General features: G+C 42.8%; 2 protein-coding genes across 2 annotated transcripts; one reads left to right on the top strand and one right to left on the bottom strand.

Annotated features, from left to right (window-relative positions):
• Nucleotides 1–2,181: 2,181 nt before the first annotated feature.
• Nucleotides 2,182–5,008, top strand: olah (oleoyl-ACP hydrolase; the record flags this gene model as incomplete). The annotated part of the gene is made up of 6 exons (XM_079232104.1): nucleotides 2,182–2,311; nucleotides 2,537–2,675; nucleotides 2,776–2,875; nucleotides 3,716–3,885; nucleotides 3,986–4,068; nucleotides 4,284–5,008. The coding sequence occupies 6 exons, from the start codon at nucleotides 2,182–2,184 to the stop codon at nucleotides 4,424–4,426; spliced, it is 765 nt and encodes a 254-aa protein (XP_079088230.1). The 3' UTR covers nucleotides 4,427–5,008.
• A 529-nt stretch (nucleotides 5,009–5,537) lies between these two features.
• Nucleotides 5,538–20,142, bottom strand: LOC306749225 (sodium/hydrogen exchanger 3-like; the record flags this gene model as incomplete). Its single annotated transcript, XM_079232489.1, has 16 exons — nucleotides 5,538–5,821; nucleotides 6,447–6,539; nucleotides 6,627–6,681; nucleotides 7,114–7,287; nucleotides 7,570–7,696; nucleotides 8,189–8,331; nucleotides 8,415–8,544; nucleotides 8,634–8,704; nucleotides 8,790–8,879; nucleotides 8,995–9,197; nucleotides 9,294–9,514; nucleotides 9,612–9,789; nucleotides 9,957–10,035; nucleotides 11,775–11,935; nucleotides 12,764–13,066; nucleotides 19,794–20,142. The coding sequence occupies 16 exons, from the start codon at nucleotides 20,140–20,142 to the stop codon at nucleotides 5,538–5,540; spliced, it is 2,661 nt and encodes an 886-aa protein (XP_079088615.1).
• Nucleotides 20,143–21,314: the final 1,172 nt, after the last annotated feature.

The following is a 21,314-nucleotide window of genomic DNA, read 5'->3' on the forward strand; positions in this document are numbered from 1 at the left end:
TCCGCAGCACCCCTATGTACTCCTGTTGGAGCTGGAGATGGGAATATAGTTTATATAGAATACAAGTGTCCACGAAAGCTTCGCAACTTCTTGAAACACAAGCGTTAACAACGTAGATCAACTTGCACTTTCCGAGTACTAGACAGGGGTCTCACTTGTGTCTCGCGCCGTCTGCAAATAACTCCAGTGCAGCACCTGAAAACCAGATTAAGTGGCGGTTAGCCGGGGATCCCACCTGTTGTTCCGATTTCCATTCATGAGGTCTCTGTCCGGATGACCCGGCCCCCAGTGATTACTTCAGACTTCCCCGCGCACCCGCTGGCCTCACGCCGCCCCCCGGCTACGCGGCCCCCGCTGCTCCCCGGCTTCGGTCGCTGATGTGGAACCGGGCCGCTCGGGGGTCCCCCTCGGCCGTAAAGTCTTCTCCCGCGACCCGCCGTGCCGCAGCTGACAGCTCAAAGTTGCACAAAATGTCCCCGCTTTCGTCCTTTTTGAAGTTCTTCCCGTTGTATCTGAAAGAAAAAACAACAACATTGCGTCCAGTGTCGAAAACGTTAGTGACAGTTTCTAAAACGGAGTTGGTGAAACTGAAGCCAGAGTCGTTAGCGGTGAGCTAGCAGCGGTAGTTAGCTTCAACAGTTAGCCGACGACAACTAGCAACTCGCGAGCAACTCGACACACGAGACCGAGGCGAACCGTTACCCGGTCGGTGGCTGAATCCGTCGTCCCGGTTGGTCACCGTGACAGTCCGGTGAAAAAATACGAGGGGTCCGGTCACCGTAGGTTCACTATCCCCGGCGTTCTCTTCGGTATCGGCGTAACCGGTCCAAAATCTGCACTTACACCGCCCTCACGCTCGCCGACGTGAAACTCACCGGAATATGAAAATCAAGTTTTCCGGTAGATTGTTTCAAAATAAAAGCATGAATATAAAATAAGGTAAAATAATCCTTTATTAGTCCCGTAGTGAAATTGCAAGTAATATAAATACAGAATAAAACAGTAATAAAAACGGTAAGAAGAATACAATAGTGATATTAAATATACAGATGGAATTGAAAAAAAATATATAAAAGTACCTGGACCTCACTTGGTGATGGTCCATAATTAAAGCAAAAATATCAAACGAATAAACACAATTTTGTGCAGCAGAAATATATATTTGTTTATACTTTCCAATTCTGCATACTCTCCCCCTTCAGACTGGGAACCAGATCAAACTACACCAAATACACACTTAAAATTATGTTTACATCATAACATAATACACATAATGATATACAATTCTCTCAGAGGGGCATTCTGCACTATTAGTAGTACATCACCTGCTTCTGAAGGCCTTTATTTGAATCTGAATGCAGGATTTGTACTTGAAACTAAGCATTTTTACTCATTAGCATTTGTACTTTTACTTAATCTAAGGATTGTTATTGTTGTATTTACATTCCAATAGTATCCTTCTCTCCGAAAATGTCAAGGACGATCGTGTGATTTCCGGTATTGCCTGATTTAACGTCGTCTAACTTGACGAAGCTGTTGCTCCCTCTTCCTCCTCCTCCCCCTCCTCCTCCTCCTCCTCCTCCTCCTCCTTCTCTTCCCCCTCCTCCTCCCCCTTCTCCTCCTCCTCCTCCTCCTCCTTCTTCTCCTCCCCCTCCTCCTCCCCCTTCTCCTCCTCCTCCTCCTCCTCCTTCTTCTCCTCCTCCTCCTTCTCCTCCACCGAGGGAAATCCGTCAGGAAATACCAACAACGTCACTTACAGGAAACTTTATTTGTTCATCTCAACTACCTCATGTTTTGAAATAACAGCTTATATTTCAGGTTGTGTGGGTTTCTAGTCTGTCCTATTCATCCATGTACCATACGATTGTATTTTTTTACAAAACACATCGCAGGGTAAACCAACTGTTTCTTTCTGGACATACACACTCCATACTGTAGATGTCTCCACAATCCACAAATGTACTTTTTTTTTTTTACAGCTCCATAAAAAAACCAAAGAAGAAAAACAACCAGGAAATGTGACACTTCATGAAGAATCACCACTGTTTTCCTGGGAGTAGTTGATGGAGCTGCTAGCAGCAAACAGGTGTGACTTGACACTCTTATGAATACCTGACTGTAGGAGGAGTAGCTGCAGTCCCAGCCGATGTGAATCAGTCTTCTCCCTTGTGTTGAATCAGAATGGAAAAGGTGATCAGCTGTTTCAAGAAGAGCCCAGATGCTGTGGCCAGGCTGATCTGCTTCCCCTGGGCAGGTGGAGGCTCCATACACTATGCACGCTGGGGCAACGTCCTGCCCAGCTCCATAGAAGGTAACGCGCCATGTTTCAGTGCTGCACTTTGCCCTGTCTAGCTACACGGCTTGGCTCTATAATGTAAATAATACTAATGTAGTCTAAAAAAAAAAGATCAGCAAAAAAGGAAACTTGTGAGAACCTTAACTCTCTAAAAAACAACACACAAAATAAACCTGTCACAATATGATTGTTTTCCTATTTGAAATATATTGTGACAACTTTTGTTCTGGTCTCTTTCAGTGTTTGCGGTCAAGCTCCCGGGCCGAGAGAGTCGAGCCAAAGAGCCCTTCTTCGAGAACATGCAGCAGATCGTGGACGAGGTCATTGGTGTGTTGCTACCGCTGCTGAAAGAGAAGCCGTTTGCTCTGTTTGGACACAGGTGTGATAACAAGAAACTTGGTATCCGTCATGACATCTCTCCCTGCCCACACGTACTACTGTTTCTATTCACGTTAACTCTTCCCTCATCTGTTTTCTAGTTTTGGTGCCTTCACCGGTTTCGCCGTGGCAGATGCTCTGAAGAGACGACACAACCTCGAACCAGTTCACATCTTCCTGTCCGGAGCCTCTGCACCTTACGTGAGTGTATTTATTACGTTGAACTGTATTGGGTCATCCGCTCGGCATCAACCAGTGTCAGTGTATGCATTCAAGGAAGATTGGAGCCAGATTTCAGTTTCTGAAGCCTGATTGGTCGATTGTAACTGATTGCAGACAGTGTTATAACAATGGAGGCTTGTAGTTAACCTACACATTATCAAATCTTAACCATAATATCTTCACTTCCAAAACTTTTGATTTCAAATTTGGTGCCAATGATGCTCTTCAAAGGTATTACAAAATAAATCGGATACGAAACGGTTAAAAGCTGTATTATGAGGACGCAAATTTGCCTGATTTTAAATCCTTTAAAACATGTTTTATAGTGAGGATCATCACAGTTGATGTGTACGAAGTACACCACCGCCTGGAGACAAATAATGACATTAATAAGTGAATCCATCACGCAGACATCTGTTCCAAGGCCCAGCCATTAGTTTTGCTGTTCAGGGTTTGCAGTTAATACAGAAAAAAGTCTTCCCTACAACACAATATCTTTGATAATTTATGGAGGAAAACGTTCAAAGACATTCTCAGACAGTGTGTGCAGGATTTATATTTCTATGTATTCCAAAGGAATTGTTAGATAATAATTAGATTCTTCCCTGATGGAGGTTGATTGACCCAAACATCTGGTTCCTTATATATATATATATATATATATATATATATATATATATATATATATATATATATATATATATATATACACACACACACACACACACATCTGTATAGACTTATATTTTAGACCCTCTAACTGAAGAAAGCGTTTGTTTTGCCGACCAACCATCAACACGTTGCCCGTTGCCCTGTCAGTCAGAGACGCGCACCAAGGCCCCAAAGAGAAGCGAGCTGTCCGACGCCGATTTCCTCAAGTGGCTGGTTTCCATCGGAGGAACTCCTCCCGGGCTGCTGGCGAACCCCGAGGTCCTGAAGCTCTTCCTCCCCGCCCTGAAGGCCGACCTGCACGTGGTGGAGAACTACAGGTAGCCGCGGGCTGAGGTTGATCCATTCATTGGAAGCCATCTGTGATTGCGGGGATGAGTGTTTTGTGTCGTGAGCGACGCTTCTGACTTTGGCTTGCAGGTGCCACGAGCCGGACGGCCCGCTGCTCTGCTGTCCCGTCACGTGCTTCGATGGGAAGGAGGACGTTCCCCACGACTTACAAGGTCAGTGCCCTCGTGTCCCGCAGCAGCCTCACGCTCAAATATTGCTACTCATTTTATGTGATTTGTAAATATTCAGTGGGTTTTATTTTCCATCCTATCTTTGTGCTGCACTTCTTATATGACAGGAGTGATACAAATATTATTATTATTGTTATTATTATGTTTGTACGGGGCTGTATGTGGGTATGTTCGTTCATTTGTATTCTTTCCAACAGCTTGGAAAAGCATCACATCCGGAGATTTCACCGTCAGGATGCTGGAAGGAGCTCACTTTTACCTGAAGGAGGCCAAAAATGAAAAAACAATATTAGACTACATCACAAAGCAGGTGGAAACATCTGAAATGGACTATTTATGATGAATATTATGTATAGAATGACTTCATTGTTGTTTCATTCCAGAAGTTTAACATTGTGTAACAAAGTTTTATATTAAAAAGTAATTCATTGCGTTATTGTGGATAATTAAATATAAGATTCATCTGATGGTTATTTATAATCAATTTAACAGGTTAGTTTGTGACGTAGAAAATAGTCACGAGTTCCTTAATAATGTACTTTCATGCGTTGGCTCCACCTCACACATTAATTAACAGTTTGTAAGTGTGCCGCATTCAGCTCAAAGACTCATGTTCATCTGCAGGAATAATGTAATGATATTAAAAAAAGAAAGAAAAGAAGCCACGTTTGACACATTCATTATTATTAATAATTTATTCAAGTAGCTGTGGTTTATTTTTATTACAATCCACAAATTAATGAAATGACCTTTCACTCCAAAAAGACTGTTTTTTTTCTTTACATTTTTCTTTCTTAATCCATATTTATATGCACACAGTTCAAATGTTCTTTTTCAGAGGATCATAAAATACATGCACCCGCTTGAGATGTCACACAATACCACCTTCATTTGTGAATAAATAAAATATGTCTTTTTCGTACATGTGACATTTTTTATATTTAACCTTGAGTACTGCTGTACTAAATGAGAAAACACACACACACACACACACACATGTAACATTCCGATTAGCTGGAATTATTTTTCATAGGACTCTTGATTAAATGTGGTATCTTTATGAAGAACACGACTCATAAATATTTACATTTTTGCGTCACATTGAGGGATGAGATTCACCAGAGGGACGGACTTGCAATGTTTGACGGGTTTACTGTGAACCTGAGGGGGCGAATATGACAATGTTCAACATGTGCTGGTTAATAACCTGCAGGCCTGTGGCTTTCACCTGCAGCTTCCCTTTGCTCAGCGAAGGGAGACGGGCACAAAGGTTGTGGGACTGTGAATGTTTGGTCTGGAGACTCGGGGGTGGAGTAAGATTAAGCAATGGGACGGAAAAGAAAACATTCCCCCGTCAATATTTTGAGAGTAGACGCTGCAAAGTCTGAGGTCAGGTGCCGCGCCTCAGGCGGCCGGGTTCAAGGGAGACGGAGGAGGGGTGGTGGGTGCTGCTACATGTGAGAGGAAGGCGGAGGAGGTGGAGGCGGCCGCGGCTTGTCGTCCGTCGGCGGCGCTGCGGGGGCGTCGGCCGGCGCGAAGGAGTCGGTGGAGCGGGTGCTGATGCGGAGGGGGGCCAGGCGGCGCAGGTCGCTGGGCGTCCACGGCAGCCTCAGCTGGGCCCGCTGCGAAGGGGCCACCGGGCCGCAGTCCAGCTCCACGTCCGCCAGCCACGGGGGGATCTGCGCCGGTGCCATGGGGTCCAGGTCCGGCATGAAGGCCGGATTCTCAATGCCAGCTGGGAGAAAGGAAAGACATTGAGTCAGTGCTGGACTGAAGTAGTACTTTACTTGAGCTTTTACATTTGCTGTTTCATATTTTACATTCTAATCCTCCACATTTAGTGTTTTTCGAGAAGAAAATAATGTTTTTTTGGCTTGTGCCTGTATGAATGCTGCACTCCAGTGTTTACCCAGGGCCCATCATCACATTTCAGATGCCTTTGGGTTATATAAGTTCTACCAGAGAGTAATTTCCCCTCTGAACTTCTGAAATGGTTTTATTTAAATAACTTTTACAGCCCAAAGAGGCAAAAAAAAAAAAGATGCAATGTTCCACAATAACAGCAAACCGGACCATTCCAAATGTTTGAATCCTAGACTAAAATACCAAACTGTATTATAAAGTATTTGATTCTAGCTCCACCTCAAACAGCAAAATGCTGCTTCCACATCGAGGCAACAGTGTTAACGATGATCTAGTAATGTTAGAGAGTATTTTGCGGATTATACTTTTGTCCCTTTATTTAAGTGGGATTTTACATGGCATGGAGTATTTCTAGAATGCTACATGGGGATGTTATCTTAAATTAAGGATTAACCATTGGTTGAAGATACGTGGACAAGATGGTGGATTCATTTTACCTCCTGCTCTGTAGGTGACCATCATGGGGAAGGGGTAGGAACCGCCCGATGCCTCTAAGCCAGAGGCGTTGTCTCCCTCTGAGAACTCAAAATCTAAAAAAACAAACAAAATTACGATAGTTGGACAAATAAAATCAGGGCTTAAGTATATTCTCTTTTAACTGAAACACAGGTACCAACCTTCATCCCCAGAATAGTAGCTTTTACTTTTGTCCGTGGATTTTCCATTTGGCATCTGCAGGTGGTAGAAGTTTATTTATGTATTACATCTTCAACAAAGTCACAAAATGTGAAAAACAAACATGTAAAACACACGTTTGGACTCTCAGGGCTGCTGGGTATTATCTGCATGTTTTGGTGCTAGTGTTGATTGTTGGTACAATATCAGAATTATACTTTTTTTAGACCATACTTTGATAAATATATCCATCTATTTTTCATTTGACAAAATAAATTGAAGATCAGGTACTATGTGATCAGAAAGTGATATATAGAATAATTATTATTAGATCATGGATCTGGCCAGATATTTGATGACAGCGTTCATTGACATATTTGATACTTGGAGCTATAAACACATTTTGTATTGAGGTTTCGTACTCAGCCTTTTTGGCTAGAGCATCAAATTCCATGTATGTTACACTGTAGGTTGTCTAATGAAAAGGACCTTTTGCTGCTGGTCTTTCTTTGTGTGCTTGGCAATCTTCTTTTGTGGAGCAACGCCCATCTTTGCAGACTTAAAGGACTCCAAACGATTCCTCATGGTCCTCTGGAAGATCTCCTGCACCTCGCCATCATCCGTGTTGACGTTGAAATGGCTCCGGCTGTATCTGTGCCGGTGCTAGACGCCAAAACAAGAAACAGAAATTGAAAGATTCAGTATGACAGAAACCGTGGGTTCGGGTATGATTTATTTTTTGGTGTGCTTCTTCTAAAGCAAATTATAAACTGAGGGTGGATGCTTTAAAGGAAGTGGGCAATTATGAGGCAGGTGGCATCGAGTGAAACAGGCTATTTTGTTGCATTCTGGGAAATGTAGTATACAGCATTGAGACATAGGTATACAATCTCATAAAATCTAATTTCTCTTAAAGTGCAAATGAATGAAGTGCATATAGCTGACCTGTTTCCTGCCCTTGTACAGATGCTGCTGCAGCAGGTGGTGAGTGTTGATGTCCTCTGTTTCCCTCACACCCTTCATGTTCTGCTCGTGCATTTCCAGGCTCACCGATGGCACAGGGTCTCTCCCACTGCAGGGGGGATGCCAGTTACTTTATGTCTGTGTCACACTGAAAGCACAGCTCTGGTGTTGGCTTCTCCTCCAAAATATGGTGGAGAATAGAGTATAATAGAGTCAAATAGTCATTTCTACTATTTTGGTGCGAGGGAAAGACATGCAGGGGCTGCTTGTGGTCACCAGGGAGCAGTATCTGAACAGGAAGTAGCTGATCAATCCAAATAGTAGATCAACCCTTGTTTTCAACTTTTAAATAGTTCCCCTTTGTTTTCATTCCTGCTCTGATGCGAGAGTCCTGGAACAAAGGACGTCGTACATTCTGTACAGATTGTAAAGCCCTCTGGGGCAAATTTGTGTTTGTGGGCAAAACAAATAAATGAATATTTGAACAAAAAATAATGAAAGTAGAGTTTTTTTTGGTTAATTGTTAATTGTTTTGCTCTTGTATTGTCACACTACCTTCCCCTGTGATTGCGGTGTGAATCAGGGAGAAACGTTTGCCCACCTCGTCGAGGACCCGCTGTGATCGTCCGACGTGTCAGCCGTGATGTCGGGCATGACCTCTGAGCAGTCGTCGGCGAACTTCTTCTTGAAGTCGATGAAGGCGGTGTCATTGCGGACAAACTCCAGAGAGCCTCTGCGTTCGCCCTGCAACATCCAGACCAGAGGACTTCCTTTACCGACTGCCGCAGAGCCACAGCGCTCGAACAAAACACACTGGCGGCGCTCACCTCCGCCACGTAGCTCATGGCATCCTTCAGGTTCAGCTGATGGAAGACGTTGAAGACGTAGTCGCGGCTTTTCCTCGCCGACGGCTTCATCAGAATCCTCGACATCCACTTCTCCTCAAAGTGATTCCACCTTCAGAGCGGGCGAAGAGAGAATTTGGAGCTTCATTCCAAACAGTTTAAATTGTAGTCGCTAAACGGTTCTGAGGCGTCTCTACATACTTGTCCCTCATGTAGTTATGTCCTATTTGTCCAGATATATCTTCTATGGCAACAAGCATGTGATCAAACACCTAAACAACAAGAACAGAGCTTCTGTTATAGTTGCCCGGCACTTTATGTTTCTTGCTGTTAAAACAGGATTATTTCAAGCTGTACCTTGTTCTGCAATTTCTCTATGAGTGTGAGCTCCGTCGGTGAAGCTTTTTTGACTTTAAGCCAGTTGACCAGAGGTTTCATCGTTATTCCCTGCAGCAGAAAGAGATTCACAAGAAAGTTGTTGTGTGTTTTGTGTGAGAAAGCTACAAAAACAAATGTCCCACTATACTGTTTGAGCTCAGGAACCGGACAGGAACGCGGTTACCTGGAGAATGACAGTGAAGTACACGACGATGAGAGTAGTGCAGACCATCAGGTTCTTCTCCTTTATCTTGCTCTCATCCAGCATCGCAGCCAGGCCGTATGCGACGGCCCCGCGCAGGCCCCCGTAGCTCATAATCACCTGATCTATAAACTCCACGGGGACCAGCCTGAACTTGTTCAAGATCCAGGTGAGGAAAAAGACACCTGCAGTGCAACAAACAAAGCCTGTTTGGTGAACCCCTGACATGGGACAGCGTACCGTTTGCACTCAAAACTGACAGCGAAAGACGTGAATCCCACCGATAATTCTGTACACAAAGATGAAGAGGAGCGTGAGGAGGATGAAGCCCGTGTTCCACACCCAGATCGCCTTGTCAATGGCCGAGATCCCGAGGAACACGAAGATGATGGTTTCCGATCCGTTGGCGAGAACCTTCATGACGTATCGGACCGTGGCGACGGACTTCTCGTCCATGTTTGCGTTGATGTACTTCTGGCAGCACATGCCGCAGAAGACGATCCTACGGAGCAGAAGCCACAGAGATACTTATTTCATTCTTCTTCCGTCAAACGTACAAATAACTCAAACAGACGAGATGCGTGTCGTGGATTACTCACGATAGGATGGCAGACAGGGAGAGCATCTCCGCAGTCAGGTAGGCGAGGTATCCCAGGACGAAGACGAACGCTGGCTCGATGATCTGGATGTTTTTAGTGCCCCGGGTCAGGAAAGAGATCAGCAGGCCGAACAGAAAGCCCACGAGGGAACCACCAAACGCCACCACGAAGAAGGAAACTGGAGAACGAGAGAGGACACGTATGTTATCCAGCATATCCAGTACTTTTATTCAGCATAGCCCTCCGTGAACATGTCCATGTGTAGAGTCTAGTTAGCCAGGCAGGACTAGTTGCACACGTTACATATTCTTCACCAGCAATGTGTAAATAAATGTCACTCCTTACTGATTCCTTTAATGATCTCCACAGCATCAATTCCAGATCCTCCCAGTGAGACGAACGCGTCGAATACATTGAAGAGCACCTAAGAGAAGAAGAATGAATGAATTTCCCTTAATTTCCTGAATCTACAAATATTCAAGATATACATGCAGCTGGACAACTGTGGCTCAGTGGTTAGCATGCCCATATTTCAATCAAAGGATCGGTGGTTCGAGACCCGGCTCCGCTAGTCGATGTGTCGATGTGTCCTGGAGCAAGACACTTAACCCTGAATTGCTCCCCGTTGCTGTGTCTACGGTGTAAAGAAAGAATGTAAGTGGCTTTGGATAAAAGAGTCAGCTAAATGTAATGTAATGTAACACGTCATTTCCCAAAGTCCACTTTGTCTGAACCAATCTAACAGCATCCAATCAGGCTGCAGTTAGAACATATTATACAAAAAATATTGCCTACAAAAACTATGCAGTGGTAAACAAACAAACCAAATTACAGATGGAGATGCAAATGGCATCGCGTTAGTCTTATTTAGATTCGGGACTTGAGTGCAAAGACTTGACACTTGTGACTTGCTAAACAAAGACCTCTGCTTTCTTCTTATGTTTGTAATTAACCCTTATCTGCAGCTTCTATATTGATATAGAATATATGTATTGCCTGTGTAATGGGAATCTTCTATCCTTAGTTGTAGATCTTAGTTGTATTCTGTCTAGGAACCTCTTAAACGTGTTAATGCAAATATTCTTCCGTCTAATGTTAATTGCATGCACCTCCCGTAGCTGTTATCAAGTATCACTCACGTCTGCCGACAGGTCATGAATCAAGGGAAGGAAGAAGACCAGGGGGTCTGGTCCTTTGTTCTAGCCTCAACCTGGAACCACAGACTTCTTTGTTCTAACCTATCTTTGTTCTCTGTATATAAATGCCCATGTAACATGTTGATCCTTGAGTCCAGAGTGACTCTGCTTGGGGATGACTCTTCTCTGTGCAGGGAATAAATGATTTCATAGACAAGTTCTGGATTCTCGATGTTCATGATTTCAGCTTAGAAAGACTCAACACCGGGTAGGGTGAATTTTACCGTTACACCTGTCACAAGGTTTCTTCAGTTTTCGCCAATTGTATTAGAATTTCGTCTATGCAGATAAAGTCTCTTAGTTTACAAAATATATCATTTGAATTGACCTCCACATGTTTTATAAATATTTTTTAGAAAAGTGTTTCCTTCACTCCTATCAGATAAATCATGTGGCATATGTATCAGGACGATTCTCCTATTCATGATGATGTGTAACGTGTCATTACAGCTGAGATATAACGTTTTGTTTACACTCCTTCATCTATGCACGAGGAGGAAAGGTCATTTGGGGTCAAAACATTGTCATGTCATGTAGAATGAAAGAGGAACTGGGAACGAAACAGCAGTGTGCAGGTATTTTTCCAATTATTGACACACAAAAGTGTGAATTTTCCTGCAACCGTTGATGGTACCACATCTCAATGAGCCTCAGAGTTCAGAGTCTGTCGTTAGAAAGGTGCGGAAAGTTGAAAGTAACACATCTCCCCCTCCTTTCAATCCTCACTGTACTTTCAGCAATGAATAGAGTGGAATTTCATGATTCATAAGTCATACAAGCAATATTTCATGTTTGATTAACCTCTTCAAAGATATTTTTTTATTGACCAGTGAGGGATAAAGGCCCTTATATTAAGGTGCACAATGTTTGCATTGGTTATACTTCGTGTCTTGGAAGTGTACTTTCCAATGATGGATGTCTCAAACAAGCTGTTAGGAGGAAAACAACAACGTTGTTGCGTACGCACCACCGTCACGCCGTCGTTGAGCAGCGACTCTCCAAACACCATGATGAAGAGGACCTCGTTGACGTGGACTTGCTCAAACACAGCGATGACGGCCACCGGGTCCACAGCGGCAATCAGACTGCCGAAGAGAAGATACTGCAGCAGGCCGATGTCCAGGTCACCTGCAGGAATTTGGGTTTCATTTAAAAAAGGACAAATTAGCCATTAGCCCTTTCTGTTTGCAGTGTACTCATGGATGTACAAATACTTTGATACTTAGAGGAGCAGTGTGTAGGATTCAGTGGCATCTAGTGGCATCCAACTGAATACCCCTCAGCTCACCTCTCCCTTTCCTCGCGTGCATGAGAACTACGGTGGCCTTCAGGTAACACAGAAACGCAAAAGGCTTTCTTTTGAGTTTGGTTTGTTCGTTCTGGGCTACTGTAGAAACATGGCATTGCAAAATGGCGGACTCATTCGAAGGTAAAAAAAAAACAATCCTCACTTTCAGGTGATTATACACTAATGAAAACACAGTTATGAATATTATATTCCATTTGTTTTTCCAATAATTCCCCCTACACTGTTCCTTTAAGAAAACTTGGAAACGTGACGATTCTCTGGCGAGAATAAGTGTCTTAATTCATTATTTCTAAGCATTATAGGGAATTCTTTGCGATGAACATAGTAACATCCCTTTTCTCCCCAGAAAGTTTAAATTCACATTGAATCTAAACTGACTGCGTGTTCAGTTGCGGGCCAATCAGAGGCCAAAGTACAATAACTAACTTCCTGTTGTAGTTGACAGTTCTTTCTTTTTTTGTTTTATATTTATTGTCACTCTATTTTACGCCCTTTATAGAAATAAACAACAGAAAAAATATATATAAAATGTATCTAGAAATGCCAGTGGGACTTAAATCTTTTGAAGTCCCTCAATCTGAACATCCCAGAATGCTCCTGGCCCATTCCACCGGAAGTAGCAACCTGCTCAAGTGAAAGTCTCTCACCCATGGCTCCCCCCTGGTGACACCCCCACAGCGACAGCCCCAAGCTGGCAGCATTCCAGCAGGTCCCGATGACGGCGTAGATCAAGATGGCCCCCATGTTGCTGAAGAAGAGCTTGTTGGGCATGGAGTAACCGGCATCCAGGATGATTTGAGGCAACAGGTAGAAGAAGAACAACGTCGGGGTCAGCGTGAAGGTCTGCACCATGTCCGCACCCCAAATGATCCCACCCAGAAGGAAGCCGAAGCAGATGAGCAAGGCGCTCTCTGGGATCACACTGGTCACATGGTGGTTGGCCTCGATGACTGAGAGATGAAGAGAAGAAGAGAAGAGAGGAAGAGAGGAAGAGAGGAATCGATCAAAAACAAATACAATTTATTGCGAGGCTTTCTAGTGGGTTCTCACATAAGAACCAACAATAAGGCAGAAGTTTATTTTCTGTGTAATTTTGGGTCTTGGGGCTGACAAAGTTTAAAACGTATTGCATCATGAAAAAAAACGAAAAAAAACAAAAACATTTGGAGGTTGCAAAATTTGCAAATGATCAACTGTTGCTCTCGACCGAGAAAGTGCCACTTTTTGCTCCGGGCAAATGATTAACCATCACAGTGATGCGTGTGAAGGGTTTATTAATCTCTCTGCGTAACTAAAGTCAGACCTTTGCTTCAGGTCACTCGACTTAATGGCCTGACAAAGTGTCACTTAAGTTGATTTATTAATCAAACCTACTGAACCGTTCGAAAAGACCCGTTTCAAGAGTTCTCCTTGCAGCCCACGGGGTTCAACGTTTGCTGTGCTGATGAGATCCATTAAAGAGGAGTTGAAGATTAAAAGTCAGAACACGTTGGATGGAGGTCTGTTATGTTTCAATGCTGGTCATATTTATGAGAAAGAAAGTAGAAGATCAGTGTAGCGTGTAAATGTGGTGCGTCTCTTTTTGTGGTATTCAACAGTATCAAATGTTAAACAATGAAGTGATTCTAAAAAGGTCCAAAACGCGTGATGTCTTCTGTCCTCGGGAATGTTCCCTTCTGCAGGACGGGACACTGCATGTTACAATATTAGTTTCACAGATTGGAAAATGTCCGCTATGCACACACACACACACACACACACACACACACACACACACACACACACACACACACACACACACACACACACACACACACACACACACGCACACTTTTACTTTAATAAAATGGATGTGCTGTTTATCCAATCTTTAGTTTTTGATTTATCTCATACAGAAACACTGTTGAACCTATATTTTCAGAGGTTAAAAGAATTATTAATGAAAAATTAATGTTTGCTCATTTCACAAAACCGTTCATGTTTTTTTATTTGATGAAAAGTTCATGTTTTCATACGAGACAGTGGGAACCACTCACATGTGAAAGATTAGAGTCAGGGGCGTGGCAACAGGATTACATTGTCATCCTTTGACATTGTTGGTTAAATATAGCTCCACATTATCTTGTTTCACGGTGGAATCTGTCGGACTGCAACATCCAAACTATGTGAGGCATAACTCTGACGCTCTGCGGTTCAAAAGATCAACAGTCATACGAGTGAATAAACTAATGGTCACCGCCCGGTGACCGGTAGTCCATATATACCGGTCTACATCACACAAAAAACACCTTTCTCACACTTTCTTAAACTGTTTGTTACATACCCAATTTAGCCAAACCAGCCACCAATATCCACAACACAACTAGATAGGGAGTCTCCACATGGTGCCACTTAAAGGTCACGACGGGTATTCCTGTGATGACGCTGGCGCCGTGGCCGTGTTCGGTCTGACTGGAGTTGGATCTGGACTCAGATGGTGGCTCCAGGTGGGAGTCTTGGTGCCTTGGGGTCCCTGAGGCGAGGCAGACCAGTGACACCGACCCCAACAGCCAAAGGGCCACATATCCGCAGCGTCGCATTTGAGGAAAGTAACGCACGAAACAGAGTGAGACCGAAAAAGAAAAAGGAAGTCCTCTATCTCGGATGTCGAGGAGGTGAACTGTCTGTACCGAGGCCGGGCTGACAGTGTGTCGCACCTCTTATCCCTCCTTGTTTTCTGAGGGGGTTTGTGCTTCTTCTGTCTGACTCACTCTTGTTTACTATCGCTTGCTATCTTTTCACTACTTTTCCCTCTAGTGGTGCATCTTTCTATCTCAGTCTGCCACTTCGTATCCTCCAACGGTCAGCAGCGATGCGGTGAGTTCAGAAGTGTGCAGAACCCCGGACTCAGTCTTTTATACGTACAATATGACCAAGGTTACGCGAACGTGTGTGTGCGTGTGCGTGTGTGTGTGTGTGTGTGTGTCTAGGAGTAACGGATGTCCAAGAAAGGTCTCCGGTTATTCAGTCACGTTTTAAACATTCGGCAGTCATTGCTCTGGCTGTGCTTTCCGGCCTCTGAACGTGGTGTGTGTGTGTGTGTGTGTGTGTGTGTGAGTGAGGGCGTCAGTGATGGAGCAGAGGTCATTTGATGTTGATCAACCACCTGAGCGTGTGTAGTAACACTTCCAATGGCTTCGTCTCGCTGAGTCGTGCTTTAGTAATGATTGACGGTGACGTTACTCAATTCTGGTTAAAGACTTAACGTGAGAGCGATGAGAAAGCCACACTGTTCACTGCTGAACTGGGTGACTTGTTCCTGTCATTGTGATGCACATGGCCACTGTAGTTTATTTTTGACTCAGCCCGGCATACTTCGTCCCGGTGCAGCAAATATTCACTAAAGCACCAAATGTGTATTAAGCCGCAGCTGAAAATAGCAGTTTTGGAGGACTTGGTGACTTTTTTTTGCCAGATTTAGCAACTTTTGGAGTTGCTGCTACTTTCATCGGAAAATAGTTGGCAGCACTTGTAAAAGTCTACACTTTTTAGTTTCTCAAGGTTTCCAACCCTTTTAGCTTCAAGTTAATTACTGAGCCCCTTTTTTTGAGCCAATATTAAAGCTTTATGTTGTCAGTAGAAACCAGTGGACTTGGCGCTGTGGTACAGAAGCTTAGGAAACAGACTAACACAGTTTTGTTTTTGGTCTTTTCCTGAGATTTATTGACCATATGGAGAATATAGCATAACAGCAGCCTTATCCTTTACATGATCACAACAGTTACATCACTGCAAAGTGACGGTAGATTAGTCTCCCTATACGAACAGTTAGGCTACGTACTTATTCCCTTTGATTGGATTAGAGTTGATTGGTCATGACGGTTCTTGTTTGTGTTCAGATGTCCCGTCCAGTTTGAGCACGACAAGGGACAGTAGCCTCAGTGTTGAGACCGGTTTAGTGATCTGATACGTAAGCTCTCGTACAATCACAGGTGTGAACCGGTATTACTCTCCCAACAAAGGACAAACATATCTGAGGTTGCGCATCTGGAAATATATTGTATTATTTGAGTTGATATAGTTGACACAACTGAGCATTATTACTAATCACATAATGGCAGCTTCATATGTGGGAGACAGATTCTTGGTTTCTGACAGCGGTGGAAGGAGTGTTTAGATCCTTTACTGAAGTAAAAGTACTAAAACCTCCCTGTGAAAACATTAAAAGTCCTGCATTCAAAACCTTTCTAAAAGCAAAAACATTTCCGAGATTTATGGTGTATTTTGCTTCCATAACATCTTTCAGACTGTCTTTCAAAGATTCAAAATACACATTTGTATTGTACTACTCGATCTACTTGCGTTTGTAGATTTCTCTGAAATTCACCAACAGTAAGCATTAGATAATGCCTCATTTGCATATCTAAACATATTTCAGAAAACTTGCAAAAGAAAAAAATATTATCTTAATATAAGTAATCAACTGGGGAAGATTATCTATTGTTGTTTTTTGTATCCTATTCACTTGTCGAGGTCAGAGAATCTGTTGTTTTAAGCTTTGTGACGATGTATTTTCCAGCCGATCCAACAGGCTTTTAAAAAAGTGAATTTAGCCTCATAAGTAGTAAAATTTTCTCAACCCATAAAGTAACATGTCATCCTTCAGTTAATCAGATTTTTTTATTTCAAAATCAACAAGTTTGGAGATAAATGGTTTTCACTGGACAGCTGGAGTATGAAAGACTGTAAAACTATAATATGAAAAGTAGCTACAGGTGTCAAACACAAGTAAAGTAAAAAATACTAAATGTCCCTCTGAGATGTAGTGGAGTAGAAGTATAAAATAACATACAAATGGAAACAATAAAGATAGTATCTTTACTGGAGTAAACTTGCACTCCACTGGTGTCTGATGTGCTCTAAATGCTGTAAATCATCTTTATAAGAAGGCTCCGTGGAGCATGAACGACCTGCTCGGCCTTATTCACTAATGACCTAATATGTCTTGCTGAACAGTAGCCGGCCTTTAACTTACACCTTTCCATCGTTCTGAAGTGGCCACAGCTCCGTGCACACGTCCAGCAGCCACAAAGACAGGTCGACTCACAAGAGGTCACGTGGAGGTCGTTTCCAGACCGGTTACAGTAGCTACAGTTCAGCATCGTTGTGTTATTGTTTGTCAGCATGCTGTTAAAAAATAAATTGCTATAAATTGCTACGATTGCTTCTTGTAAAATGAGTAAAACGATATAAAAAATACTTAAACTAAAACATCACCAACCGCATAAAAGGGAGGGAACCTGTTGGGAGGGAAAAGGTCAGATACACTGACAGTGACTGTAAATGTGGAGAAAAAAATCCATGACCTGAACATTTTGAGGAAAGAAATGAACCGCTTTCCGGCCCGTGAGAGATACATAAACCTGCAGTTATTGTCCATTGTCTTCAATTAGCACAGAGCAGAGAATGAAAGAAAGCAGGCATTGTCAATCTGTGAAGAGGAAATAAGGTCTGGAGAAACTCGCCATTGTCTGCTCTGCGAGCTACGATGAGTATGCATAAAGTCAACATTTGAATTGCGCACTTATTGTTTGAATTCATGCAAGTTTACTCTATAAAACCGATTTGTTCCTCTAAGGATAAGAAACCAAGCACAACACGAGTCCTTCTGGGAATTCACAGCCCTCTCAACCACAGTGTATGTCGACTTTCTAAAAATATTTAAAGTTAAAGGGTTTGCTAATGGTTTTCTGTTGCAGAACACTCAAACATTTATGAGTCCTTTTATCTTTGTGTCCATAAAGGTTTAATCCCTATAATCAAATAGCGGATTTAGTGGGGAGATTTCATAGATGTCCTCTAATCCCTAAATCAATGTTTGACTTCTACGCAGCCTTTGCTCTTTCTAACGTTTTTCTTTCGAGTTTTTTCAAGTGTGGGCTCAAGATTTCCTCAAGGAACATGTGGGACAAATGTTATCTTTTGCAATCTTAGGAACATATTAAAAACCCATGCTTGCAAATATAGATTTTAGATTTAAACCAATGTAAACTATGCCGAGTGCAATTTTAAGTATGCAACCTCTCGAGGTTGCAAAGTTTGGAAGTTTCACTTTCCGCAAAACCTCAAATGTCAGTAGCTGCGGAAACAGGCGCTTAAATCATAAATAACTATATTTATCTGTTATCAGTAATAATCTCTTGTGCGAGTTACTGTCAGTACAAACACAGCTGTAACATTTCCGGCCAAAGGCAGCACAGATAACCACTGAAGCTGCCAAGGCGTCTGATTTCATTGTTTGCTTTTCCGTCATTTCCTGCATCCGATACAGCCAACCACCGTCCCATATTTATGCTGGTGGAGCTGTACACAAACACATGCACGCAGACACGCACACACACACACAAATGCATGCTCATTCATTGACATTGTCCACAGTGCCGCAACCCATTTGCGTCTGTTGTGTATACATGAATTGCTAATGACCGCTCTAGGACAAGACATCTGGGGAAGGTCAATCTCTCCTAAAGCCCCCAATTGTGTCCAATCCCTTACTTCAGAAGTGGAGTCTGTCCAATCAGAGCGTTGGAATTTTATACGCAAGCATCTTCGAAAACATGTAGTGTGACCGTTTTTATCCCTTTTAAATATTTGACAAACCCAGTTGAACGCAAACCCTAAACTTTGGAAGGAGGCTGGGCAACATGAGGATTTAATTCAACCCCCCATACCACATACTGGTTATTTCATTCATAAAGATCACTACACCACCTCACGTGTGCCTGTCGTCATATGAACATACAGCATTGAAGATTTTACACACATCGCCATTAGTGAAATGTAACAAGTGTACAAGTGTGAGGTACTTTATTTAAAGGAACTTTTAACTTCAGATTTACAGCATGAAGGTTCGGCAAAAGCTCCTTCAGCTAAGATGGAAGGAGGAGAGCCCAGAGCCCAGAGGCAGCGGCTCCTTCTCCAACCAGGAGCCGATCCCCGCTGGGGGTCAACACTGACACCACACTGATGGAGGTGTATCATAAGCGGACGTAGCCAACGTGATGTCATCCCGTGGTTTGTGGACTGCTGCTTTGAAGCCTTGAGTTTGGTCTTTTGGCCGTCGCTTTCATGGTTTTCAGTATCCTCAAAGGCTGAATGAGACATTTATTGGCGACTGATTTCAACTGAAGACAGATGTGAAAGGGTTCAAGTTCTGAGCCGATAACACGGACAACTCCCACATCGAACAACGGCGTGGTAGAGACCTGTCAATCCCAAGGTAGCCCTGCCCTAAGGCTTACCTTGCTTTATGGTCTTTTGACTCTAAACGGACCATCATTTAGATGAATAGCATGCTGTATTGAAGAAGACTTGAAACTAGAGATTGAGACCATAAACTCATGTTTACAATGAGTGAGGTAATTAAATTAAGTGAGATTCATTTTCTCAAAGACTTCTAAACAATCTGACTTCTTTTTTCAACCAATAATACAATATTATACAATATATTACATTCAAATGCTGCTGATAATACTTTTGCTTAATTGAAAGTAAATAAATGCAGGACTTTTACTTGAGTGAATTCTGCTCTCTACTTACTGACTAATGACAATCTAATGTTAACTTTAATTAAGTCAACACAACAAGTTTATTAAAAAAAACAAAAGCATATTTACTAATAGACAAGACTTGACTCACTGAGCTTGCAGAGCCAGCTGACCAGGATCCAAAGGGCCACCAGGTACGGGGTGGAGACATGGTGCCACTTCCAGCTCACAATAGGTAAAGTGGTAATGGGCCCCCCATCGTGACCCCCGCCTTCACCAGTACTTCCATGATCAGTGTCCCCATTGTCACTGTCATGGCTGGAGTTTGCGGTGGTCCCCTGATGGTCGCCCGTCTCGTGTCCCGTGTCTGCAGTGCCCGTCTCGTGTCCCGTGTCTGCAGTGCCCGTCTCGTGTCCCGTGTCCTCATTGGCCAGACTGGGGCCTCTGGACACCATCAGCAACATGCAGAGAAAAAAAGCAAATCTCCTTGTAGCTGCCATGTTTGGGGAAAGTCACGACAAAGTCTTGATGCAAAGGTTATTTAGACTGTTGACTCTCAAGTGCTCCGGTCAACCTCAGATAATGAGTCTTTCATTCCTCTCCCGAGTGCCCTCCTTCCCTGTCAGGTCACTTTTACTTTGTTCCGACTCAGGTCCACATCTTCACCTGGCATGAGCATTGTGGCCCGCTGTCTCCTCTCTGTTGGAGACAGCTATGTACAGCAGGTGAAGCTCAGCCCATTCTGATGCTTGTCTGTCTCCTCCCACTCTGCACCCAGACCAGCTAGTTTGGCTACTTTACTCAATGGAAGATTTGATGCTCTCGTCTTTACTCGGATATTATTATATTTGGGTCTTAATGCTTAAAAAGCAGGTTTTCACAGGTGTTGAACTTCCAGATTTATTGCAAGGCGTCCTATTTTTAGAAGCTTTTTTTCCCTTTTGAATAGATTTTAAGTCCTTAAATAAACAAACAACTTAATAAGAGCTTGTATAAAGTGGGTAGTTTCTCGATAAAAAAAAAACATCCCACATATTTTTCCCTGAGTCTTGGCCATTAAGTCTATTTGTATTTGCCAGATTAAAGGGGCACCCCACTAATTTTACACATCAAGCTGAATTCACTAGTCATGAGTATAAACAAATACTTGATCGGTCGATCAACTAAATTAAGCAAGTATTTTGCTAAGTTTCTCAGTTCTGAAGATTTGCTGCTTTTTCTTGTCTTCTGTGAATATTTTGGGATTTTAAATTATTCCTAAAAACAAGCAATTTCAAAGACCACACCTTGGGCAATTTGAGGAAGTCGTGGCTTCATTTGAAGTTTCCAGAAGCCAAAAACATTGTTAAATCACTTAGTTGGAACGAGAAAAAAAAAAGGCACATAATAAAGTAATAAAGTAATAATCTAAATTGTTTCGGTCACTTCCTGGTTAGCGTAGTTCTGTGTAAAGTCGGGATTACGTGCAAATAAAAAAATATAACACACATTTCAGCTATCTTCACCTCCATATTTCTTTCACTTTCACGAGCAATATGACTACAGGAATGAAACTTGTAAAAATCTTGACAGAATGACGTAGATGTAATCATGTATTCTATGTGGCCTCCTGGAGCAAATTTTATGTGGAATGATCGTTAATTAATCGTAAAAATAAATAATTAGTTAGAAC

The sequence above is a fragment of the Taurulus bubalis genome (assembly GCF_910589615.1).
Source record: "Taurulus bubalis genome assembly, chromosome: 16".
NCBI lineage: Eukaryota > Metazoa > Chordata > Actinopteri > Perciformes > Cottidae > Taurulus > Taurulus bubalis.